The sequence below is a fragment of the Salvia splendens genome, chromosome 11, assembly GCF_004379255.2.
Source record: "Salvia splendens isolate huo1 chromosome 11, SspV2, whole genome shotgun sequence".
NCBI classification, from domain to species: Eukaryota; Viridiplantae; Streptophyta; class Magnoliopsida; order Lamiales; family Lamiaceae; genus Salvia; species Salvia splendens.
This window is the reverse complement of record NC_056042.1, coordinates 9,902,169-9,923,740: the sequence shown is the minus strand read 5'-3', so window position 1 is coordinate 9,923,740 and position 21,572 is coordinate 9,902,169. Positions and strand designations below refer to the sequence as shown.

Genomic DNA, 21,572 nt, shown 5'->3' with positions numbered 1-21,572 from the left:
GGCATGTCGACTGCATTGCTGATATAATGTACGTATGTATTATCATGCACAACATGATTGTCGAAGATGAAGGTGTACAACTGACTAGTTGGGCCAACGACGATAATGAAGCCGGTCCAAGCCAAGGCGCGGCCGCCCCCAACGTACGAAGCAGGGTACCTCACGATGAAGCCGGCCGCCTCCAGGCACATGCCGACATGCGCCAAGTGGATGCTCATATTCGACTCCAAAAGGATTTAATTGAAGAGTTGTGGGCGCGGAGGACTACACGAAGATAAGTTTTTTTTAATTATGTAATTTTGTTAAATTATTTAATTTTTTTTTATTATGTAATTTTGTTAAATTATGTACCTTTTTTTAATTTAAATGAAATTGTTGAATTTTCCCGTATATGTGGCGTGAATTTAATTCCGTATTTTGTGTGATTGTTAATTATTTGTTTTTAGTGTTGATGATGTGGCATGGCTGTGGCTGGGCTATTGCTTGTCCAGTTGCTTGTCCAGCTAATGTGGCAGGAGGAATTTAGTGCTGCTGATGTGGCATGGCTGGGCTATTGCTTGTCCGCTAAGTTATCTTATTCCTTTCTTCATGTACCAATTAAGTTCAGTCAATTCCTTTTTTTAAGAAAAACATATCATCTGATCACTTTTATTTTATTTCATCACATATTTTACTCTCTCTTTATCTTTTTAATTTTATCCATTTTTCTTATTCAACACAATTTCTTAATCTCTGTTTCCAAACGTTTTTACTCAACTTAATTCGGACGGAGGAAGTAGTATTTAGAAGTGTGTCATTTAAAATTAGTCATCCCAAAAAATGTTCTTCATCCGTCCCTCTGTATTAGAGGCGTTTCTTTTCCGTACGAGATTTAAGAAAGTTGTATTAAGTAAATGAATAATAAAGTAGAAAAGGAAAAAAGTAGAGAGATAAAAAAAAGAATAAAGGAAGAGAGAGTAAAGCAAGAGAGAATCCAAAAAGGAATACGACTCGAGTACAGAGGGACGGATGAAGTATTACTTGAAATAGGACGAAGGAAATACTATTTGACTAGGATAGTAAACTTATTATTAGGTGGGGTTTTTTCAACATTATTAGGGCCTGTTCAAGTTGTTTCAAATGAAATCTGCCCAATTAAATCTGATCCAGATTTAATACTGTTCCATAAAGATTTATTGTATGTGTTTATAGTGTTCAAGATCTCAGAAAGGGTTGCAGATATAGGCTTTTACAATTTTTTTCTTTTTTGTTTAAAATTTGCCCATTTTCTATACTACCTAATTTGCCCTCATCGTTTTTGACGAGCTTGTCTGCAAATTGATAGCCAAATTGAGCTGCTATTGAACTTCATTCTCAGGCACAAGCTGCACTCCATCTTTGTTCACCAACAAATCACCACCCTTCATCGCACCAGATCCCGTCCTATCATTCAAAAACCAACAATTATTCCCAAAATCAAACACGCAATTCACCAATCACCACCACATACAATTCTACGAGTCCATTCGGCTCGTCATCTGCCCACCTCGACTTCCGCTTCCTCCCACCGGTTCCAGAATTTCCATCGCCGTTGGCAGCGTTACCATCGTAGCTGGACTCGCTCGGGGGCGGGTCCCACCTAGCTCGCCTCCGCCTGCGGCTTGTCGTTTCCTCCTCGCCCCCGGAGAAATCTTTGTCAGTGCCGATGTGCGTGTTCGCGAGACCATTCCCCGACAAAAGAGGCTTCGGGACGGGCATAGAAGCATCGGCGGCGGCAGCTCCGTTGTTGGAGGAGTCAAGGGTTTTTTCGAGGGTTTCAGATTGGGGTTCGGATTGGGGCTTAGAAGGGGAATCAGAGTAATTGGATTGAAGAGTATCCATTGAATTGGAGGGAGAGAGAGCAATTGATGAGATGCATAAATTATGAGATGGAAAGGAAAGAGAGCCGTGAAAATTTCAAGGGCAAGTTGGTAAGTTCACCTGCTATTCTGGATCCGAAATTTGATCCAGAATTCATAAAGTACCCCCTTTGCCTGAAATGGATTAAGTGTATACCACAGATGAACAGTGCGGGCTAGGTAATTAACAACGGGCTTAAGAAGAATCCACCATGGAACTTGAACACCCACCAAGTCCAAGATATGAGCCCATATCTGCACATTTCAAGGTTCTTGAACAGGCCCTTAGGATAGCAAATGACATTTCAATAGGCATAAAAGTAGTATAGTCCGCCGCAGACTCCAGCTTCCAATTATAATAAATTTGATATAGTCTCTGGTCATCTATATCAAATAGCAAATGACATTTCAATATGCATAAAAGTAGTATAGCAAATGACATTTCAATTACATGAACCGTCGACTTTTTACGGAGGAAACCAGAGGAAGGAAGAAGAAGAGAATGGAAGAGAGATAGAGCAGAGAAGGTGTAAAGACAGAAATAAAAAGTGACACAATTAATTATGCAAGCAAAAATAATTATGAGCTGACATCACTGAAGAGTAAATATTTTTGAAAAGTCCCAATGGCTCAAACCCCTCAAAAGAGCATTTTAACAAAAAAAAAGTTAAAAGGACCAATTTCTAGATAAAGGTTTAGTATAGTGTTGTCTGTGGAAATTTTTTAAGTCCAGGGACTATGAGCAAGATAAACTCATAGCCTATGGAATGTTTTTGAAGTTCACTCTATTGTTTATAAGCCTCACCATCCACTATATGTATTTTAACTATTTTTTCTCTTTTTCTCTTACTTATCGATTACGCATTATAATCTATGTCATTCTCAATTAGTCTATTTTTATGGGATGGATGAAGTATATAATTATATATATTCGATATTCACGGTATATACCATTTTTACAGGTATATTGACATCGATATATACAAGATAATACTGAAATTTCGGTATGATGCCATATACCTCTGTATATGAAGTTTCGTATTATTATTGTGTCGAAATCTTCCTGTAAGATATTATAAGCAAATACCAAAAACCATTGTATATCAAAATTTTAATATTTAAGATTTTTCTATGTGGTATTACTCCCACCGACGATACGGATTCAAATGCACAATTGGTAAAGTAAAAAAGAGATAGAATAAAAAATATTGTTAGTGGAGAATGAGACTCACACCACATTAGAGTGAAAAAAATTCCTTAGTTAGAATTGGTCTATTTATAAGGAATTATTCCCTTATAGTTGAGTAATTTTTCCATTTTAGAAGTTCACTCTTACTTTACTCTATTTTACTTTATTTTTTCTACTTTATTCATTTTTTACTATGTTTTCTCATTCTTACTTTTTTATCTATCTGCTTAACACACTAAGGGGCCGGTAGCTATGTTAGAGCTGGATAATGGGATGTATCCAGATTTAGTTATGTGTTCGGTAGCTATGTTACAAATCTATGTGGCTCTTTTTTTTGTATCCCGCCTGTATCTGGCCCAATGAAACTAGATAATGGGATGTATACGGATTTAGTTGTGTGTTTCTTTTTTGGTTTGTCTCATAAAAACAATCCATATCCATTTATGGGGGAATGATATGCTACACATTTTATGCGAGATCCTTAGGTGAGCACCGCTTTCGTTTGAAGCACGTTTAGCGTTGTTCGTTTCGATTTATATATTTAGTTTGATTCTAAACTAAAACTAACCCTTCTTTCTTATTTTAAAATCCGTGTGTAGCCTGAATTAGGGCTGAGGAATTATACCTAGGGTTGAGGAAAAATACCGAAAAACTGGCTTTATCGTACCAAAAAAATACCGAAAATATCAAATTTTTGGCATACCGTAATTTTCGGTAAGGTATGATACCTTACCGACATCTTTCGGTAAGATAACAGTATGAGTTTTTATAAACCGTGGTATACCGTTGTATACCGCAATTCGGTATATACAGTAAATTAAGGTATATACCGTAAAATATAAATATAATTATATATAAAATATATTTTATATATTTTTTAATTATAAAATTTATTGTGAAATATAAATATAATTATAAATAAAATATATTTTATATATTTTTTAAATTATAGAATATATATAATATTCTATATACTCAAATTATCTATTTCTATTGACTTAAAAGAAAGGTATAACGCAAAAGTACGGTATACCGAAAATGCGGTACGGTATTGATATGGAAATTCGTCATACCGAAAATACGATATACCGAAAATTTTGATAAGGTAAAGGTATGATTTTTTCGCATACCGATTTTACGGTATGGTGGTTTCGGTAAGGTATACCATACCTACCTACCCCTAATTGTACCGAAATAATAGAATACCTAACTTACTGTACCGAAAAATACCAAAAATACCGATTTTTTGGTATACCGTAGTTTCCGGTACGGTAACGGTATTAGATTTCCTATACCGCAGTATACCGTGATATACCGAATCTTCGGTGTATACCGATTGATTATTATATAGATATAAACATATATATATAGGATTGTATTCAAATCCTTTTCCCCTTATTAATCCCATCTCCTTCTTAATCTCATCCATGGATTTGTAGTGATCGGATGGTTAAAATATTTGGCTGAAATTAGTTAATTCTCTTAATATTTAACGTGTAAAGGGCTTAATAGACATTAGCATTTGGAGTTAGTTATGGAATGCTCCATGATTTCAGCGGTAGAGTATTCCAGCAGTTTAGCAAAATATTTTATGCAGATTTCGTTGAATTGTTACTCCATTCGTCCGGGTTTAATTGAAGAAGGTGAAGCAGACGATTTCCCCCGGCGGCAAACTCGCCGAATTCCTGAACTCGCTCTTCGCCGGCGGAAACATGAAGAAGAGCAAAATCGGCGGTGGCGTGTCGCCGTCGCTGAAATCCACAAACGCATCGATGTGCTCCTCCGCTTCGTCGTTCTCCCGATCCTGCCTCAGCAAAACGCCGTCGTCTAGAGGCAACCACTCCGCCGGCGCAAAGAGATCCGTGAGATTATCTCCGGTCAGCGTGATGTCGACGACGATCGCCACCACAAATCACTACAATCAGAAATCAACAACAAATCATCACCAAATCGCGACGTTTCCACGAGGAATCACAACAACATGAACAGCATCAGAAGCGTGATCAACGAAGAGCTCATGGCGCCCGTCATGGATCAAAACCGCCGCGTCGAGGAGGTGGCAAGAGATCTGCTGAGGAATTATCAGAGGAAAAATCAAAATCCTCACGTAAACACGAGGTTGTCGATCGAAATTTCGATGAAGACGAAGACGACGATGCATTATATGTGATATACATAATCTACATATTGTATAGTATAATGCAGAGTGTAGTTTCTGTAATGCATTATATGTGATATGCAATGAACATTTATCTTGACCCGTTTAATTTAACTTATGCCGTGTTTTGATGTTTGGCGCACGTGTCTTGTTTTCTCTAGGGGTTTAACAAGCCTAGGGGCTAGGGTGTAGTATGTTCTAAGTCTAATTAACGTTGTCCAAATACACGAGCTGCAGTAATTCATCTGGGGTTGCACATTAATAGCGCGTAGCTTTATATTGCAACATGATTGCCAGTTTTTGAATGTGGGGTTTATGGTTCATTCATTCCCCTAGGGTTGCCCAATCACGGGGGCTAGGTGTGTAGTATACTGTGAGAAACACAACCTCTACGAAGGACCGCGAGTATGAGGCATTCCTTTACGATTTAATTTTCGGTATGGCTAGGTTAGTAGTTTAAACCGCTACAAGTAATGCGTCAAATGTTATTAGATAATGGATGGTATTGATTATATAATGCATGATATGCTAACAGCAATGTATAGGTTTTATGAGCGGGTTTGTTTGGACAATGTTACAACATGGTATTATGTTGTATGTAATAGCGATACAACATAATGTCTAAAAACTAATACATGATGTACTAATAAATAATGCATAGAAAAAGCCAAATAATGTACAGATTCAATCAAGTAATGAACATACAAATAATGCATTCACTCTTTGCACCATGTAGAACAACAGTCACATAATGGCTAAACCATGATAAATAATGCATCGAAATATCAACATTATGTACAGATTCAATCTAATAATGAACATGCAATTATTGCATTGACCCATTGACCCATGTAAAACATCAGGTTTATAATGCCTTACACATGATAAATAATGCATAAAAAAGGGTAAATAATTTACAAAAAGGTAAATCCTGCCCCGTTTCATTTAAGTTGTACCGTGTTTCGATGTTTGGTGCACGTTTCTTGTTTTCCCTAAGGGTTTAACAAGCCCAGGGGCTAGGGTGTAGTATGTTTTAAGTCTTAAAAACGTTGTCCAAATACATGAGCTGCTGTAATTCATCTCAGGTTGCACATGCATAGCGCGTAGGTATTTTTTAAAACAGACATACATAAAGAACATTTTAGTGTAGTATAATGCGTAGTTTAGTTTCTGTCATGCATTATTTGTAATATGAAATGAATATTTATCCTGACCCGTTTAATTTAAGTTGTGTCGTGTTTCGATGTTTGGCGCACATTTCTTGTTTTCCCTAAGGGTTTAACAAGCCTAGGGGCTAGGGGTTAGTATGTACGACAACAACCACGTGATGCATAAAACAAGATAAATAATGCATTCAAATAGCCAAATAATGTACAGAATCACTCAAGTAATGAACATACAAATATTGCATTCATTCTTAGACTCATGTACAACAGCAGTCTAATGATGCATAAATCAAGATAAATAATGCATAGAAATAGCTAAATAATGTACAACGGTCAGAAATTTCAATCCCTAGAGATGGACGACGTTACAACCTCGTATTATGTTGTATGCAGTAGGGAATGCAAGAAGAAGTCGAACGAGGATGACCAATTGAATGCACGAGTTTCACTTATTCATCTAGGGTTCAGATATCATCTAGGCCAGGGAGTAGTTTTTACCTATACACATAATGTACATATAATGCACCATTCACACATGTACACAAGCAGTCAATTAATGCATAATACTTGGTAAATAATGTATAATACTTGATAAATAGTGTACAGAAGCAATCAAATAATGCACAAAGGAAAATGACTTTCACCCATTCACATATGTACACAAGTAGTCAAATAATGCATAATATTTGATACATAATTTATACTATTAGGTAAATAATGTACAAATTCAATCATATATGCACAAAGGATAGGGAATTCTGGTTTTCACTCATGCACCTATGTACACAAGCAGTCACATAATGCCTATTACTTGATAAATAATGTAACGTACTAGCTATATAATGTACATCTTCAATCAAATAATGCACATAGGAATATTGCATTCACCCATTCACCCACGTCCCTCAGCAAGCAGTCAAATAATGCCTAATAATTGATAAATAATGTATACTACTACATAAACAATGGACAGATTCAATCCAATAATGCGCACAGGAATATTGCATTCATCCAATCACCCATGTACACAAGGAGTTAAATAATGCCTAATACATGATGAATAATGTATACTACTAGATAAATAATGCACATATTCAATCAAATAATGCGCACATGAATATTACATTCACCCAATCACTCATATACATAAGCAGTCAAATAATGGATAATACATGATAAATAATGTGTAATCATTAATTAATAATGTACCCAAACAATCAAATAATGCACACAAGAATTTTACATTCACCCTTCCACCCATTTACAAAATTTGTCGACGAATGCGCCAACGAAGACTACTTGATGTAGATCCTGGCCAATGCCATAAGCGAAGGCTCAATGATACCTCCCCTAAGCCTCAATACCAAATGCAGAGTCGGCTCTACAGAATTATTCATCACTCCGCTAATCAGAATACAGAGCGTAACAGCATAACTAAATCTAGAAATGGAGAGAGAGAATTACCTTTCTGTATGTTGTAATCAGCAATTGTTAGGCCATCTTCAAGCTGCTTTTCAGCGAAAATCAATTGCTTCTGATCCGGTGGGATTCCTATACATAATTTCAAAAGGAAATCACATCAATTTACCATCAACAATTCATCACACCCCATTTTCTTCAAATTAACATCGAACACCATAGAAACCTTTTGCAACCCTACCTTGTCGACGCCTTCAACAATTTGTTCGCGTGCTACCGGAGTGAGAGTTGGAGAGTGAAACCGACGAAAACGATCACTTTCTGGAGATACCCAACGAAAAACAGTGGCGGCTAGGGTTTGAAGAGTGGTGGAAAATGGGAAGACGAATTGCAGAGACGTAGAGAGAGGGATAGACGTTTGGAGTGAAAGAGAGAGTGTGTGAGTAGATGGAAGGTTGTATCAAAATCTCGCTGAAAATTCGCTCCTTCCGTTTTGGGCGGTTTTCAATTTGGTTGTTTTACTAGTTTACCCTTATAATGCACACAATCCACCATATAATGCACAAAATCCACCATATAATGCAACACGGGATTAAAAAATGGGATTTCATCTTGTCCCTCCATCCACCAAATCCAACGACCCACATTAAGAAGGAATTTAAATCTAAGTGAGGAAAAGGAGATTAACACTACCCTATATATATATATATATGTATATAATATTTTTGTTATATTTATACTAAAATTTAAAAATAGAATTCTCTGTTATACATATATAAAAAATAGAATTATTTTTTTTGCATATTATGTGTATAATAGATTTTTTTTCGGTACGGTAGCAGTATAAAAAACTACCATATCGAATTTTACAGTATATCGGAATTCGGTATACCAAAAATTGTGTTTTGTCATACCGTAACTTTCGATACGATATACGATATAACACTCATAGTACGGTATACTGTACCGAACCACCCCTGGCTTGAATGGCCTAGTCATATGGAGTATGGACGGATTGAGTATAAGGTCATCCACAACGCTGTTCCTATACCGTTCCTAAACCGTTCCTTAAACTACTATTTGCGGCCCCACTGTACTTTTTTACTCCATTCCTTAACTAAGGAACGGAACCTGCAACCCTCCGTTCCTTAACCGTTCCTTAAATTACTATTCATTCAATTTCATTTTTTTTATTTCCAACTCAATTCAATTAAAAAACACACTTTAATAAAAAATAAACACACTTTATTAAAAAACACACAACATTAAAACAAAGTTACAACTTAAACTTAAAAAAATAAAAAGCACACACTTAAAATCCTAAAAAAATAAAAGTACACAATTTTAATAATTTCATCCGCCAAAGTTTGCCCAAATGTGCTCAATTAGATTCTGTTGTAGTTGGGTGTGGGCGCTAGAGTCGCGTGTCCTTGCACGAATAGATAACCGTTCTTGTATAGACGGATGCGCTCCACTTCGAGGCGGACTACTTGCGGTTGAGCTTCCGGGGGATTCGGGGTCGAACCAATTTCCCGCCTCGGGTCCTTCGTCTTGGACAATCATGTTGTGCAAGATTATGCACGTATACATGTTGTCGACCATGTTCTCCATGAACCACGTACGAGCTGGGGCTTTGATGATGTTGAAGCGCGCTTGGAGAACCCCGAACGCCCTCTCCACATCCTTGCGAGCAGCCTCCTGCTTCTGCGCAAAAAGAGCCTGCTTTGGGTTCGCAGACCCATTGCACGTCTTCACGAAGGTAGGCCACTTCGGGTAGATGCCATCGGCGAAATAGTACACCATTTAATAAAGCCGGTTGTTGGCGACGAAGTTGATGGCCGACGCTTTATCATCCAAAACTTCGGTCAAGAGGTCGGACTGGTGGAGCACGTTTACGTCGTTGTTCGACCCGGAGACCCCGAAGTACGCGTTCCAGATCTAAAGACGGTAGTCGGCAACGGCCTCGAGTATAACGGTTGGGTGGGTGCCTTTGTGGCCGCTCGTGTAGGACCCCTTCCACGCCACCGGACAATTCTTCCATTGCCAGTGCATGCAATCGACGCTGCCGAGCATCCCGGGGAATCCGTGCACTGTTTCGTGAAGGTCGAGCAGGAACTGACAATCGGTCGTGCTTGGCCGCCGGAGAAATTCGTCGGTGAATTTAATAAATAAATAAAAAAAATTTGCAACGGTATTGTGACCGTTTTTTTATCCGTTTTGTATTTTTTTTTTATTTTTAAAATTTATTTACTCTATAAATACTCCTATTTTATATTCCTTTCACTCACAAACACACATCTATTCCTCTCAAATCCTCTCTATTTCCACCCCAATTTTCATCTCAAATCAACTCTGTTTTTCTTCTCTCAAATTTAATCAAACTAATGGATCCTTTTGAACAAATGCGTCAAATATTGGAACAATCACTTGAAGAAGATCGACGACGGGAGGCGGAAGAAGTCGCGCCGCTCCAACGACGCTCCCGTACGTACATCCATCGTAACCGGGAGGAAGCCGCCGCAAGGTTAGTACGCGACTACTTCAGCGATAACCCGGTTTGGGGAGATACGTACTTCCGTCGCCGTTTCCGCATGGGGAAACCGTTATTTCTCCACATCGTGAATACTTTGCAGAAATTCGTCGGTGAAGGCTGCCCGGACGCCTTTGCAGAATTTGAGCAACAACATTCACCCAGTGCTGTCTCCGATGTGGAGGTATTCGTCGAACATGTCGGCCGTTTGTCCAGTCGCAAGCTGACGGATTGCTGCAGTACATTTCTGCAGCGTCGTGTGGCTGGGACGGCCGACCGCGTCGAACCCTTCCTGGAAGAACTCTTCCCGGGCTGCCAAAGTATTCACGATGTGGAGAAATAACGGTTTCCCCATGCGGAAACGGCGACGGAAGTACGTATCTCCCCAAACCGGGTTATCGCTGAAGTAGTCGCGTACTAACCTTGCGGCGGCTTCCTCCCGGTTACGATGGATGTACGTACGGGAGCGTCGTTGGAGCGGCGCGACTTCTTCCGCCTCCCGTCGTCGATCTTCTTCAAGTGATTGTTCCAATATTTGACGCATTTGTTCAAAAGGATCCATTAGTTTGATTAAATTTGAGAGAAGAAAAACAGAGTTGATTTGAGATGAAAATTGGGGTGGAAATAGAGAGGATTTGAGAGGAATAGATGTGTGTTTGTGAGTGAAAGGAATATAAAATAGGAGTATTTATAGAGTAAATAAATTTTAAAAATAAAAAAAAATACAAAACGGATAAAAAAACGGTCACAATACCGTTGCAAATTTTTTTTATTTATTTATTAAATTCGAATTTAAAAAAAAAATGAATTATTGCGTCACCGTGACGAAACCCACTCGCGGGGCAGCGAGTGGGCGTCACGCGTGAGCTGAGAGCCCGCCACGTCGCCTCGACGCGTGGCGGAACGTGTCGTGCCGCGTGCCGGGGCAACGACACCCGGTACGGAATGGCGACGACATGGCGGCTGCAACGCGTGCCGCCGCGGAACCGTTCCTCCGGAACGGCATAGGCACCGCAACGGCACAGCGTTGCTGGTGCTCTAACAATTTAATAACAGCAAATTGTACATATCCACAGCCATCTCTCCATTTCATCTTCCCGATTCATCTCTCTCAATTCTCTGTGTCTACAGAAAGAAGCTCACGCAGCCATGTCAGCACATAGCCTTAACCTCTTCGGAGTTCTCTCCGAGACCAAACGCATCATCAACGCCCACTCCCGCCATTTTTTGGCTCTCTCTGTTCTCTTCCTCCTCCCTCTCTCCTTCTCCCTCGTCGTCTTCCCTTCCCTCTCCCACTCCCCTTCCCCCCTCTCTCACTACCACCGCTCCCTCTTCTTCTTCTCCTCCTCCCCCGACCTCCCTCCCATCGCCACATCCCACCTCCTCCTCGCATCTCTCTACGCTCTCTTCGCTCTCTTCTTATCACTCTTCGCCACCGCCTCGATCACCCACAGCACCTTCCACGGCTTCTACGGCAGGCCAGTGAAGTTCATCTCCTCAATTAAGTATGTGCTCACATCGTTCCTACCCCTAATTGGAACCCTAATAATCAGCATCTTCATTTTAGGGTTAATCGCCCTCGGATTTGGGGGTTTTAATGTCTTGGTGTACAATGCCCTAGCCCTAATTGGGGTTGAAATTGACTACACCAATGTGTATCTCGTGAGTTTTTTTGCCTTGAACACCGTTCTGCTTTTCGGGGTGCTGATTTACTTGCAGGTGGAGTGGTGCCTGTCGTTCGTGGTCGTCGTCGTGGAGTCAAAATGGGGGTTTGCAGCGATGAGGAGGAGCGCGTGTCTGGTGAGAGGGATGAGAGGGGTGGCGTTTGGGTTGATCCTGCTGTTTCAATCCCTGCTTGGCCTTGTGGGCTTGCTGTGCTCGACAGTCATCCCCAGCGCGGGCGGATTGAGCATTAGGGATTGGATTAGCTGGGCGTTTGTGTTTCAGGCTGTCGTTTACACGGGGTTTATGACGATTCTGATGCTATACAGTGTGGCGGCCACTGCGGTGCTGTTTATGTATTGCAAGGCTTTGCAGGGGGAGCTTGCGTTTGAGATTGCTGAGGAGTTCGCGCAGGAGTACATCCGGCTGCCATTCGATGATGGCAAGCTTTCCCATGTTGTCTACGTCGTGTAGCTCTGCCAGGTGAAATTTTGTTGCCTATGCTTTTAGGGATGATTCTTGTACAGGGATACTTAAGCCTTTAGTTTTATGCATTGCTTGATAAAAAATTTCATCTTTTTGAATGATTGCCCTTTTTTGAAGTTTCTCACTCTGTTTGTTAGACTTGAGATGGCAATGGATCTTTATGACAGATAGGAATGCTACATGGTTTTTAGCTAAGCTTATTTTAGATAGCTCTAATCTAAGAGGATAAGATTAGTGTTTTAGGAGTTAATAAGTTGTAAAATGAGGTACATGTATATATTTAGTGACGGGTCCAGAAAATGAACTCGTGGGGTTGGAACACGTAGGCTGAAGAAGGTCGTCACAGATGCTGACTCACCGGCGTCGTCTGCCACCGTCTCTGTCTAGTGCAAAAGCTACCTACTCAAACTGTAGTTTGTATTCTATCTTTTCAAAAATTATGTAGAGATAGAAAAAAGTACGAGCGATAAATATGGGAAGCTCCTTGCTTAAAACTAACAATATACTATTTTTTCATTTAAAATTCTATTCACATAGTTAATCATATTCCATAGAAAATTAATTTTAAAAATATATCAAGTATAATCATATTCTTTACAAAATCTGTGATTATAAAAATATCTGAGTAATCTGTGATGTTCAACACTAATAAATTTGTCGTTGTTTTTAGTGAAAGAAGTTGTAACTTGTGATATAATGTTAATAGTTGCAGAATTTGACTATGAGAGTGCTTATAAATGTTGAAACTATTAAATGCTAATAGTGAACATGAAACCAAGGTGCAATGTGCATTGCCCATTGCTTAGTTTTTCTGTTCTTAAATTTTAGGCAGATGGCACATAGTCTTGAGCTTTTGGTTACATCTGATTATCCACAATTTCACATAGTTTACATCCACACACCCTTGTCCATATGCTAGACGACTTCAACTCTAGACAGTAGTTTTCCTTAAGCTAGATATTAGACATATTATTGGCAAAAACCTCATTGGATTTCCATGCTAGCTTACTGCAATTTTTTTGATTGGTTTCTTGTTTATCTTGCAAAGCTATGAGGTCTTATCTATGCAGATTTCCTTTTGGAACTTGTATGATTTGCTCTCTTACAAAAACATGATATTTGATGAAACATTTCAAGATCCTATATTTTCATGTGATATATCTTTATATATGCTGGCAGTTGGATAATGCACACAGAGAGAGTGATGATGATGATGTATAAAGTATATCATGGGTCACATTCGAGCTGAAAATGTGTGTTGCATGAGGGATGCCTTGGCTTGGTTCAGTATTGTTAGAAGTAGTACTCTGTTTAAATCTCTTTTGTCATGTACATTCCATATCTTATAATGTTCTTTCAAACTCAACATTTTCTTGCTTCAATCTTTTCTTATCAATGTACATTTTGTACCTGTTCTCATTTACCAACTTTGTGGTGGTGGTGACTCGAAATTTTGGCCTATTGATTAGAGAAGAGAAAATGTCTTAATTAATTTAAAGGTTAGTTTCATAAATAGGTACCAAACTATAATGCTTGTATCAAATTGATAAGAGCACTAAACTTTATACTTGTATTATAATGTGGTTTAATTTAATTTATTTAATCATTTAAAATGGCACCAACCATTTTATTGGACATTTCTTTATTCCATGTAAGCTCCTCCTCTTACTCAATTCCATAGCAATTCTTCTTTTCTCTGTACGCAAAAACCTATTGAAGATAGATGAATCTCAAATATCAAATACAGGCAACTACTGTATCAAAATTTTGATTCCATTCTTATAGTATCTCAATTCTATATCATTTTTATATATTTTAAACAAAATGGATTCATTTGATGAATTTACCCATAGTCCATAGATAATCCGCCACTTATTTTACTGTGACTGGAATACTACAAAATTAAAACTCGAGGAAGTTGGGAATATTGTGAGAAACACTCGGAACAATTTTGCACCAAAAAATAATTTATATTTTTGAGATGGCAAGGGTCAAGAATCCTTTCCCTATTGCTCACACAAAGATTAACAATGCGTATATACAGTATAAATAATTTACAAAAAGAATGCAGATATCAATTCCATTACAAACACTCGTATTCAAAGCTCGCAATTTCTTATATCTTTTGTATAATGTGGGGGGGTTATTGCACCTTTGTGAATGTGTCAATATGAATGTAGCCCATATTCCAATCCTGGCTCAAGCATATAGCACAATGCCACAATGTGTTTCATCAAAACCATGTGTCATAGTCATAGACCTTCGTGGTATGCATTTCGTCCGCAGCTTAAACTGCTTCTGGAGAGGGCTAAGTTATCTCTTCTTCCTTGAACCGTAGAATGGCGATAGATTGTTGCTCATTTCCATATTCGACTCCTCTACTAGCAGCTGGTCTGTTGGCTACGGGGTTGTGAGGTCTGAACTGTGTAGCAGCAGCATTGGCATTACTGTTCTTAGCAGCTGGTACAGGGTTTATGCTTCCCTTCGTACGTGGTTATTACATCTTTCGGGTCACTTGCAGCTCTTTCTACATGCTTACGGACATTGCAGTTAGCAGTCGTGCACTTGCAGTAGCTTCTGCAAAGACACAAAACAAGCAATGAGATTTATGAGAAACTATTTGAGTTACTAAAAAATACTCCCTACGTACCACAAAAATAGTCCACTTCCATTTTTTACAAGTTTTTCTCTCTTTTGAGGTGGGTCCCTTTATCCACAATTACAAATACTCCAATCATTTTTTCTTTCTATCCCTTTCATACTTTACTAATTTGACATTAAAACTCATGTCATCCCCAAAGTCCCTATTTTTATGGGACGTAGGGACTATATTCACAATACAAGAAAAAAGGCATATCCCATATTTTCGCCACCAATAACCGTCATCTAAGAGGTCAACTTCACTAGTCGTCTGAATAATGATCCTAGGCTCAGTGCGATGGGAAGAATTTGTTTGGTCGGGATTCTGGACCTCAACAATCCTGCTAATATTTCGGTGCATCAGAAATTTATAACTACTGGGTAGCTGTCTCACAGAAAATAATGTACCTTCTTTTTGATTCGGGGTCATCCTCATGTCCATCATCAACCCTAATTCCAACAGCCGCCACCTCCTCGCTGTCACTTGATCCAGAGACTAGTTCGGGAGTAAGTTGTCTCGACCCCTCATTGGGCTTTGAGCAGTGAATTCAGAGTTTCTATGTGTTCCATATGCGGATCTAGTGACTATTGGGCGTTGAGGATGGTTGTGTTGACCATCGTGAGTGCGTTCTACTTTCTTCTTTACTGGACAGCTTGGATGAGTGCATTTATAGTAGCTTCTAGGAAATTCACTTCCCTTAACTTGCTTCTGCCCATATTTCCGCCAATTGAATCCACCATAATATCTTAGATAGCAGCATAATCTATTCAAAGCACATCACGGCTAATGATTAGCCCAACTGTATTAAATCGTCAAACAAAACCCCTCTAAATAGTAGTTAAGGGTGTGTTCCCATGTTTCACCCTGATATTGTCCTTTTCTCCCAGAAATCAGAATGTAACCAAACACACTCAAGTTTAGTGTTATCCATTGCATCTCTTACTAACAAGTAACACTCCATGCTCTTCAATTCAATACAAACAAAATGTCGTCCCGGGAAACACAGCATAACTGGAGACACCCTAAATAAGGTCATGACTAAAACAAGCATGCAGCGTTGACATGGAAGCATGCCAAATTAATACTATCATGTTGTCATCACGAGAATCGATCATGAGTCGTGACATTCCACTACACTCTCCCTTTTTCACATCAAATACCGCTTTAGTTACAGATAAATAAGATTTGAGTCTAACAAATACACACCAAAATTCTCAAATGCTTCCATCTTCATCAACTAAATTATTCTATCGTAGACTATGCAGATACTCTTGCATCGATTAACTTCTACTATATGCTTCAACATCAAATTAGAGAACTGATCTCACATTGATCAAGAAATCAAATTAGACTCTCACAAACGCTCATAGTCTAAAATAATGATTGAAATACACAACCAAACGAAATCTGGCACTCGAACACATATAATTAGATTCAATAACTGATCAAAAAGTGAATAAAAAAGTTTCAATTACCTGTGTGAATGAACTTCAATATATATAAGATCCGAAGATAACAGAAATGGAATGCACAATACGCAAATATTTACGTGGTTCAGTCGAATGACCTACATCCACGGAGAAGATGATCCCAGAATTTTATTTAAACACTCAGAAAGTGATTACAAGAGTCAACACTTGATCGACACGATCAAGAACACTCAAACTCACATACAAACACTTTTCCCTCGACAATCACAGCCGATAACGATGTGAATCTCACAAAGATAGTGTATCTCTTGTAATAATGAACAGTCTCAATACTTTTCAAAACACTCGATTTAAAAGTTTGCAATTATTCGTATATTGTGAAATTATAAAGCATGGTGATTTGTCATTCTATCTCTTATTACTAAACAAATACTATGTATTAGTAATTCATTAACCGCTTTTTCTCTCTATGTATCTCTACTAAACAAATTTTACATGAAAAATCATCTCATATAGTAACAAGACTATGTTTCATAGACGAAAGTATTAATGAAATGAGACAATGAGTATACTCAAGGAAGATGGGTGCGTGCACGGGCACGTAAGTTGTACTACATAAGTTGTATGTCTGGAATAGAGTGTTGTGCTCAATTTATAAGATACTGGGAGTAGTTTATAGGAGTAACTTTTTTTCGAAATTCAAATGAAATTTAAAAGGTTTTGAAAAATTAACATAAAATCAGTTCAAAAGAATTATTAAAATAAGATACAATAGCATAAGCACTTTTTTTTCAATTTCATTAATCCTCAATTTCTGTTAATAATTCTTATTACCCTAGCTTTTTCTTTGTTTTTCAAGCGCCTTAGCAATAAATTCTTTAAAATTTTTGACAACTGATCACAAGTTTGTGGTACTAAGTTTTAATATTGATGTGAAATGAAAAAAGAACTCAAGTGTCTTGTGCAACAAAATTTTAAAGAGATATTGGCACTTAATACTATGGCTGGTTATTCGGTCGGTTAACCAACCCCAAAATTTCGTCAAAAAACTAACCGGAACCGACCCGATCTCAAGTTCGGTTACTTAATTAACCGACTCGGTTAGAACCGGTCGGTTATCATTTATAACCGAACTAACCGAATTGCTTAAAACAATACACCAAATTCTTCTATTTTGACAAAGTTTTAAAGTAAATTACAATTTCTTCTATTATTAATTAAAAATATAATTATTATTGAAATTGTTTATGGTTTTAACTTTTAACTTTTCATCTACTTTTTTTTATTATTATTATTATTATTATTATTATTATCATCGTTGTTATTATTATTATTATTATTATTATCCTATTTACAAGTAATACATAAATTGTGTAGGCACTTTAAAAGACTTAAATTTTACATGATCTATAATTTAAAAACTTTTCTCCAATAATAAGTGAATGGTCATTCTATTCTTGAAATAGTAACGCTTAAGCACTTTATTGACTTTGAGATACAAATTTATAAGTATAATACTATAATTGATAGCGACACAAATAAAATGGACTTATTTGACATTGCAATACAAGACTTTGACAAAATTTAGAAATAAATTACAATTGTGACAAAATTTGAAAATAAATTATAATTTCTTCTAGTATTAAATAAACATATAATCGAAATTAAAATTAAATTTAATTCGGTTATCACCGATAACCGATCGATTATAACCGATAACCGACTTGGAGCAAAACGTAAAACCGGTACCGAACCGATAACCGTAAATTTCGATTATCGGTTAACCAATAACCGACAAGTTTCGGTTCGGTTCTCGGTTAACCGAAAACGGTTTACTCACCCATACCTAATATCATGAAACTTTCAAAAAGTTGAATTTTTTTCACGAACTTTGAATTGACAAATGATATCACAAACTTTACTCTGAATTTGTTATTTCCCACCAATGAAAAAATTCCAGCAAATAATATCCTGATACAGAGTTTTTCGTAATTTTTCGACAACAACTTCGACAGCTTCGAGATTTTCAATCTTCGAGAATAGTTTTTCTTGGAGCACACCCTCCAAATTTGTTCTTCAATCTATTAATATAGCTGGAATTTTCACTGATGGAAAATAACAAACTCAGGGAAAAGTTCGTGATGTTATTTGTCAATTTCAAAGTTCGTGGGAAAAACTCAACTTTTTTATAGTTCCATTATATTAGATGTCAATATCCCAATTTTAAATAAACAGAAAATGTAAGAATAAAAAGTAATCCGAATAAGAGCCATATTCTAAGCAAACTGAAACTTTCTGGCCCCAACAAACAAGGTAAGTTATAAAAATTTCACCAGATTGATAAAAAGTTAGACAATCAATCCAATTATGGTAACATAGTATTTTACTCTAGTGACAAAATCTCACCACATAAAAATTATTCATTCTGGCCCAACAGATAAATTTACACAAAGTTAAAACATTCAGAAGTAAATGAGGATCAGATTCAAAGTCAAGTCATCTAGACAAACTTAAAGCATTCAGAAGTATATAATGTTCAGATTGGGTATTCAAAAAGTTATACCAATTGATGGCAAATTCCAACTTTCACAACAATAAAATACAATCAATTGTAAAACACAATAATGAGACTTGAGCAATGTTATCAATCTCCTATGGCGGCTTATGGCGGTTTGCCTAAAAACCGTCACAGGGATATGGCGTATTAGTATGGCGGATATGGCGGTCAAAAATTAAATAAATAAAATAATACTTATATATTTATATATAATTCAAAAATTAAAAAATATTAAAAATATAACATCTAAAACACTTTAAACAATTAATAAAGCATAATATACCACTCTAACAACCATGTTTCTTGCATAATGCCCTATTCCTAAATGCAGTACACACGCAATGTTGTCAATGTCGGATATGGCGGTGCTATGGCAGCAACATGGTGCTATGGCGTTTCCACCACCGAGCGCCATGCCATAGCGCCATGGCGCCGCCATATCCGCTATTTGATAACATTGGACTTGAGAAACAAAAACATAATTTAAACCAGAGATGGAAGTTTTTATAGTAGAGGATGTTACCGTCATTCAGTCATTACAACACAAATACGACGGCCTCTTTCATCCCTTCTCTAATCTATTAATTTCACGACTTCCAGTTTAAAGTTCAAAACCACATCGAAGGAAGTTACTTGGGACCAATATCCTTAAGGGCACAGATCTGCTCCTCTCCCATGGCTGACATAACACTCACAACCAGATCTTTTCCCTCAGCAAAGCCATCCTTGATCTAGGATTTCATAAAACATCAAATGTTAATATATTGATAAAATAGACATTTACATACATAAATATGTATCAGGATAGAAGCTAACCTGAGTTAGCAGAGCCTCATCAGTTGGAAGCCTGAGGTCATCTTTAGTGTTGCCATTGTCAGTCAACAAACTCACCTAAATAGATATTACCATCATGCATTATGGCATAAGCTAAGCAAAGAAAACACAAAGATTGTAGTATATACGGAAATGAAGAACGACTTACAAATCCATCCTCAGAAATGTCAATGAGCTGGTAGTCAGTACGGTTGACGTGTGGAACCTGTCAATCAGTTAAAATCACTTTAGTCCTTTCATTACCTGATTTTAATTGCATTGAGAGAGATATTCTATATAGTTCAACATTGCCAGTTGAGAAGATCAAAGAAAATATACTTACATCACAATTATGGGAAGATGGGACAATATCTTCAAGCTTCTTTGCAGTGAAAATATCAATAGCAACAAAATGACATTTGGCGTGACCGTGCTTTCCAGTTTTGGAGGTCGAGACTTCAACAACCTGTAAAAAACTCATTCCAGTCAAATATTGTATGAACCACAGTGGATAAGTAATTCTAAAAAACAAAACTTTCAAACCTTCCAAATCCTATAAGAAACTTCTCAGATCAATCATCATTTTAACAACATTATACAAAATAATTAGCACTGTGTTGTTATCAATGCATCAGCTAAATAAAAAATTTGATGCTAAATCTAGTGATCTGGATGTAAACAATCAAAAACCTCCAAAGCTAACATTCCAGTGATTCAATTTCTTTGAGCACATTATTTTTTACATCATCTAATATTGGTAGCAAGCAAACAGTGCATAATTAGATTAATTGTGATCATACTAGAAAAGGAAAAACAGCACTCCAATGAAGCTAAATCGAATACAAAACAACTGAAGCAGATAGAATTTTCCATATAAGGAAACAAAGTAACAATAAATCAAACAAACACAGCTCAATTTGTCTAAATCGGATAATCACCTTAACGACGAGAACCACAAATTCAGCACGCGAACAGCTCAAACAGAATCAACTACGTTTCAGATCTCGAAACAAATCAACTAATAGAGACTCAATTCAAATCAAATACTCCATAAAATCAGTGAGATGAATGATCTAATTGAAACAAACCTTGCAAGGACGACCTTTGATGACAATGTATCCGTTCTTACGGATAGTCCCGGCCTGCTGGGGATAAGTTTTGGAAGCTCCGGCGTCGGCCTTGGACTCGAACTGATGCTCCTCGTCAGACATATTCACACAGATAATGAATACCCTAGATAGAGAATTGAGGGAGTGAGAGAAGCAAGAGGTGCAATTGAAGTAGGTTGCCGCTTTTATAGGGAGTGATTTGCTTAGAAGAGGGAGATTTTTATGATTAGGATAGTGAAGCTTGGAGTTTGGCCGTTGGATTAAATCGGTTCATGGATGAGATTGTTTTTGGTTGTTATATTCAATAAAATCAAAATATTCTCTCCTCTATTCTAGCTAAGTGGGGCATTTTTTTAACAAAAAAAATTAATGTTAAATACACGTTAAATGAATTTATCTATACATATATAGCAGTTTTGAAGAAAATACCAACAATGTTATTATGAATTTTTTAATAAAATTGGTAAATGAATATATGTTTTGAAACATAAACTGAATACACACTTCATATATTTATTGAGAGAATTGAAAAGAA

At 37.2% G+C, this 21,572-nt stretch overlaps 2 protein-coding genes and 1 pseudogene across 2 annotated transcripts; 1 reads left to right on the top strand and 2 right to left on the bottom strand.

Moving 5' to 3' along the window:
* Positions 1–11,423: 11,423 nt before the first annotated feature.
* LOC121756196 lies at positions 11,424–13,910 on the top strand. The gene is made up of 2 exons (XM_042151682.1): positions 11,424–12,484; positions 13,667–13,910. The coding sequence occupies exon 1, from the start codon at positions 11,489–11,491 to the stop codon at positions 12,473–12,475; it is 987 nt and encodes a 328-aa protein (XP_042007616.1). The 5' UTR covers positions 11,424–11,488; the 3' UTR covers positions 12,476–12,484; positions 13,667–13,910.
* Positions 13,911–14,686: 776 nt separating this feature from the next.
* Positions 14,687–15,905, bottom strand: LOC121754410 (annotated as a pseudogene).
* A 3,689-nt stretch (positions 15,906–19,594) lies between these two features.
* LOC121756232 (eukaryotic translation initiation factor 5A-2) lies at positions 19,595–21,217 on the bottom strand. The gene is made up of 5 exons (XM_042151725.1): positions 21,017–21,217; positions 20,272–20,394; positions 20,098–20,154; positions 19,932–20,006; positions 19,595–19,846 (listed from the first exon to the last, which is right to left on the bottom strand). Exons 1-5 carry the CDS (start codon positions 21,137–21,139, stop codon positions 19,745–19,747), a joined length of 480 nt encoding a protein of 159 aa, XP_042007659.1. The 5' UTR covers positions 21,140–21,217; the 3' UTR covers positions 19,595–19,744.
* Positions 21,218–21,572: the final 355 nt, after the last annotated feature.